Source organism: Protopterus annectens, chromosome 1.part0 (genome assembly GCF_019279795.1).
Source record: "Protopterus annectens isolate FY-2018-M chromosome 1.part0, PAN1.0, whole genome shotgun sequence".
In the NCBI taxonomy this organism is placed as follows: domain Eukaryota; kingdom Metazoa; phylum Chordata; order Ceratodontiformes; family Protopteridae; genus Protopterus; species Protopterus annectens.
Window position 1 is genome coordinate 813,337,299 of NC_056725.1, and position 6,000 is coordinate 813,343,298.

Below are 6,000 nucleotides of genomic sequence, written 5' to 3' on the forward strand. Positions count from 1 at the left end.
CAAAAACAGCATTGTGTTATTTGTTCCCAAGCTTATTTAAACAATGTGACTTAGAAGGCCACTGAAAGTAATTTAGCTTTGGTATGCAGCTTTGGTTCCTCTTATCCCAGCTTAACAATATGTCAAAACTAACAGACCAAGCTCACTGCGTACACGCTCACATAACTCAATTCACTGCACCACTGAACTGCGTGAGAAACTGCCAAAGACAGAAACCAAAGAAAAATAACCACTTGTAAAAGCTCATTTGCACACCTGCATTCTTCTGCCAATTCATTTTAGGACTCAATGGCCAAGTCTAAAAAAAGTGCAACAGCTAACAAAGCTTTAATGTAAAGCTACTGTCAAACTTCTTTGTACAGATCATCCTCCACTGAAAACTACTTCCTGTCCATATGGTCAGGCAGTAAGATGAATCTGTTCAAAAAACATTGTGACATCAACAGCAACACTTAAATTCACTCGTAAATCAGCCCTCCTATGACGCTGGGATAGCATCACTGCACATTTCATGTTTTTTTTTTTAACCATATAGGAATTATTACATAATGCAAAGCACTGCAAAAAAAATTCAAGTCATAAAAATATTTAACCATCTAATACTATGTACCCACCTATCCTCTTGACAGCATGGGACACTAAAATGATGCATTTCATGGAAAGCACTAGACCTTGGAGATTCACATTCCTAATCCTTATTGCCAAAACCATACTGACAAAAGAACAGATATACTCCATTATCTAAAGTTAATTATAGCTTTACACTTGAAATCTGTGCTATTTCTAGTGCCAGAATTATGCAAATACCTGTGAGTAGAAGAACATTATATCTACACCATTCTCTCAACACTAATGACATCTGAAAAAAAACAAACTAAAATTTTCATACCTCTCAGCTGTACAGATTTTTGCCTTATGTTTTTGGTCCGTTTTAATAAAATTGTGGCTTTCTGGCAAATTAGTCTCAAATCATTAAAGATTGATGTTAGAAAATAATGACAGACATGAGTTTTAGACTTCATACTCTTCAGAAAATTCATGCTAATGCAAAACCTGTTATTCTATCACTTGTCTAAGTTTGTAAGAGCCATATTTCAAAACTGTCCCTATTTGTACCACTTTTTTATGGCTTTGTCCTGACTTCTTACTCTAAGAGGTATGGCAGACTTTAAGCATTTTTTTTTTCTGTACCAAGTCAAGTCAGTTCTGTAGTGTCCTACCAAAGTCTCAAGAATCTCGTGAACTTCGGATTCAAACGCATTCATTCCTAAAGGTGTACACGCACACACACACACACACACACACACACAATGCACGTGTCAAGTGCTGCCAATTTCTGGCCCCAGAAATAAGTGATACAAGTGATCCACAGCATTACTACCAGCGAAACTAGCTTATTTTGTTCCCAAACGGACTGGCAGAACTATTCATAGTAATCTCAAACAATTAGCATACCATATATTATTTCAAATGAGATCAACAAATCAAAAATTAAAGAACTGTAAATAACTCTACTTAAACATTAAGGCAGCCCAAGCGAAATAAAACTATGTATGTAAACGTGTTACTGTGTTGACTGCCCTGGAAATCAGACAGCTGTTCGGTCTTACTTTTTTTTTTTTTTTTTACTACAGACACCAAAAAGTGAGCTCAGAAAATCGTATGCAAGTCCCAATGGAACTTGTCTCTACTTTGCACAGAACAGCTGTCTGACATCATGGAAAGCAGAACCCAAGAGAGAGAAAAAAAAAGAGCTATGACCTGGTAGAGCTAGATTTATGTCAATGTGCCACCCGATAGAGAGTGATGACCAACTGAAGGACCCCTAGACTTGTAGGTAACAAATTTAAAGCAGTAATAGGGGACAGTACTTCAGTAAACAAACGGCAGTATGTAAGCCGCAAAATACAGCTGTTACTGCAATTAAGTGATGTTCACGAAATGTTTTGTGTGAAAATACCCACCATCCCTACGTTAGAACAAGGACTCAGTGAAATAGAAGTGAATTCCTCAGAGTTGCCAAGCAAACTTTCTCTTATCAAACAAACTTACTGCAAAATAATGTTTGTTGTGATTATGAATGACAATTGAAAAACATTTTTTTAGTTCGGTTCCCCCTCTGCAGTCTCAAAATACTCAAGAAAACCATGCACTGCTCCATGACCAAATACTACAGAGGTTCTGAAATGCATACCCTTCATCCAGTCCACCACTTGTTTGGGGCTCCATTTAGTGATGGTTTCCATTGTGTTCACTACTGGGAATGGGGAGTCTGGTGAACAAGAAAGAGACAAACCACTCGTAATTACTGAAGATACACTCCACAATCACAAGTAAGCATCACACCATAACCAAGCGGCAGCTCCCCGCGCGCAGTCCGGGCCCGTAATCCTGTTTCAAAACAGTAGCTACACAACCGCCACCATAGAGACTAAATTCCCCCCGAATCCGCTCTCTAGTATTCCTAGGCAGCTCGACAGTTACATGTGACAGTAAAATATCCTTCCGGCTCGGTGAAGTAAACTCTGCTGCTGGTTTCGTTGTTTGTCCCAGCAAACGAGCGGCGTTCTCAGAGGATCGAGTTACAGTTTCAGCTGTTTCCACCACCAGAGCAAGTTCCTCCTTAAAGGGGAGGCCGCACAACTCTTTTCGCCATATCAGGATCTTCATTCATTCCTCAACCTCCCTTTTATTAACCCGAGTAAGCACAGGCGAGAGAGAAAACGAAGGAAACAATAGCAGAAAGAAAGTGTGTGAAAGCTGTACTGTACGTAAACTCCGCACTTTGACCAACAGCTGTTTTTCGTTTTATCCTTATGGCGGAAGCATCTCAGTGTTTCTTCTACTGTAAAAAAAATTGTTCAGAACGATAAAATTACATTTTTATTGATTTAACTTATATTTATTGAACATGTATTTTTTTTTGCTATGATGATATTCTTCCTATGACTAAACTCTTCTGACCTACAGTAAAACGCGCATTTTGGCAAAGAATAAATTCGTAGTAATTTTCCTTTTTTATAAATCGCGCCACCTTTAGTAACATGTTTATAATGTAGCATGGACTCGAGTTGTCTCATACAGACGTAAGATACCACGTTAATTGGAGGGCACGGTTGCACTGAATGTACGTGTACGATATGCACGCTTGTTGTTCATTTGTAAGATGTTCAGGTTTTTGCCTCAAATTTTTGATCTGTTCCATATAAAATTTGTGTTTTTCTGGCAAATCGCCGATATTTGAAGTGCCTGATTAAAGATACACATTTGAGTTTCAGACTTCATATCCTTCAGAAAATCCATGCTAACCCAAATCCTAGCAACCTTCTAACTTTAAAAGAGTAATATTTAAGACCTGCCCCTATTTTTGGACCTTTGAATTCCCATTACTTTCGGCTTTGTTCAGATTATTTCCGCTAATATAGGTGGGTAGGTATGCATTGAAGAAACACCTGCCTGTTGTTTAGTAACTGCGAAGAGAAAACTGAAGCTAAAGAAGGCTGCTTTGGTGGATAATTGTCAGGATGCACCCAGTGCTGTGAACATTGGCCCTAGATGATTGTCACAGTTGATGTTACACATATTCTTCCTATGCAGCAATGGCAAAAATAGGGTGTTTGCAAATTCGTTTAGCAATTAACCGCGATATGAGACGGGACTGTGGATGGATTCTCCTTTTTGAGACTTTCCAATTCATGCGGGGCTTGGGATTTTAATGGGGCATCCCTGGCCTGTAGAATAACTGTATGGACCAGTGGCTGTTTCTAGCATTGTCTGTCTATTGTGTGCAGTCGGCGGTATCGGTACGGCTACATTTTTTACACATATTAACAGCTACCAGCGCTGTTTAGTTGACTATAGAAATAAGGAACATGAATCATGCCTTGGCTCTTTACAATAAATCATTTTGTACACACTATACATATTGGAATGCACATTTTTCTGTATGCAACACGTAGTCCCTATTTCATTTTAACTGTATTTTTTAATAATTCGTTGTATAATTCATTTGCTGATACCCGCTTTCTCTTGTCATGGCAAGTAGCACATTTGGGAGGATTGCCAATTCGTCCTGTGAATCAACATGTCTTTGTTATGTTAGTAGAAACAACAGACACCTGAAAAACTGGTATAAAATGAAGTTAAATGGCAGCAGCTAAACAACCTAATCCAAGTTTTATAAAAAGAGATGTGGGTATAGAGATGTGTGCAACGAAACTGAAAGAAATCCAGGACCCTAATGGTTGGCTATACGCAATTATCCTCCGCATTACTATTTCCATTACTTCTCCTGTTACGTTTTGGCATTTGTACTGTAAAAACAATTTTTATTTAATGGTCTGCCTTACAATCTTCTAAGAGGGATTGGCTAATAAGACATATATCCTCCCATGAGACAGTCGGTCAGTTATGGAGAAACAACCAAGACTAGGTCATATGTCTTCACTCCCAATGCAATATCCCCACTTTATCCCTTATCTAGTTCAGACTTTTACAGTAAACAGTTCTGTGCCTCTTCATTCAGTTATCATAACTTGACAAAGTATATTCTTGAAACAAATATACTCATGCCATGCTATCAGAAGGGAACTACTTCTGAATTTGGGACATACACTATTTTTCTGACTTGCTGGCCACGGTGGTGCAGTGGTTAGCATTGCCGCCTCACAGCAAGAGGTTCTCCGGTTCGATCCCCGGCTGGGGTGCCTTCTGTGCGGAGTCTGCATGTCCTCCCTGTGGTCGCGTGGGTTTCCTCCGGGTGCTCCGGTTTCCTCCCACATCCCAAAGACATGCTGCAGGTGGATTGGGCACTCTAAATTGGCCCTAGGTGTGCGTGTGAGTGTGCCTTCTGTGGAAGGTTGGGCGCCGGGCTGGCAACTCGACACCGTAAAACTCCACTGCCATTCAATGTGCGGACAAGGTGATCCGCTGTGGCGACCCCTGACCGGGAAAAAGCCGAAAGAAGAAGTACTATTTTTCTGACTTGCTGTGCATTCTAAGGTGCCATGTGCTTTCTGCTCATCTTCTACCAATTGACTCAATGGAAAATTGAATGTAATTGAATTATTCTCAAGGTGTTCCTCTACTTAACCCAAACATCTATCTTTTTGACCACCACATATCTCCCCTGCATATTTTCTGCTATATATTTAGGTTCATAAGTTCATACTAGGCTATCTGCCCTAGGGCATTTATAAGCCTAGCCAGAGTGTGTTTGGCTTTCGCCACCCATTTTAAATGAATTTTGCTATGCCCTTTTTCGAGGTTAGTATACTGTGCCTCTGTCTAACACTGACACAGAAGTGATACCCGGGGTAAACCTACGATCTCCCATCCACTCATCAAGATTCCTCTTGAAGAATCAATGAGGGACTCTGCCTAACCTGGACTGGGATTTTATTCCAGAGTGAAGGGAGCCTCTGGGTTATGAATCTGTCCCTCCAGCATGTCCTATTTATTTCAGTGCTGAGGTTCAAGTCTCTTGAGCGCGTAGCTCGATGGGATTTGGATTTTCTGAGGTGCAGCATGTCCATTAATTCCGGGTTGGACATGGCTTTATACATCAGGCACAGATCGCCTCTGAGCAGGCGGTATGCCACTGAGTAGAGCTGGAGTTTCTTTAACTGGGCAGCATATGGCATCTGTTTGAGCCCTTTGATCCTCTTGGTGAGGTACTTTTGTGGTCTTTCCAGTTGCTGCAGGTGTCTGGTAAGGTACATCCCAAAAGGGGCATTGTACTAAATTATGGGCCTGATGAGGGATGAGTAAAGAGGCACGATGACCTCCCCTGATCGAGATGTGAATCCTTCATGAATAGGTGGGCTATATAAAATGTTTTTCTAACCACTTTGGCCACGTGGTTTTCAAATGAGAGATTGCTATCAACTTGGGTCCCTAGGTCCCTAATTACTTCTTCCGTACTTAATGGATTACCACCTATGTGGTAATTTGTGGGCACTTTGTTTTTGCCAAAGGGGATGACAATACACTTTTTGGCGT

General features: G+C 40.5%; 1 protein-coding gene across 1 annotated transcript in view; it reads right to left on the minus strand.

Moving 5' to 3' along the window:
• The window catches only part of CNKSR3 (CNKSR family member 3), a 723,720-nt gene extending 720,780 nt beyond the window's left edge, over nucleotides 1-2,940 (minus strand). The window contains exon 1 of the mRNA XM_044063355.1: nucleotides 2,195-2,940. Within this exon, the coding sequence (XP_043919290.1) occupies nucleotides 2,195-2,246 (52 nt within the window). The 5' untranslated portion in view covers nucleotides 2,247-2,940. The remainder of the gene's footprint in view (nucleotides 1-2,194) is intronic.
• Nucleotides 2,941-6,000: the final 3,060 nt, after the last annotated feature.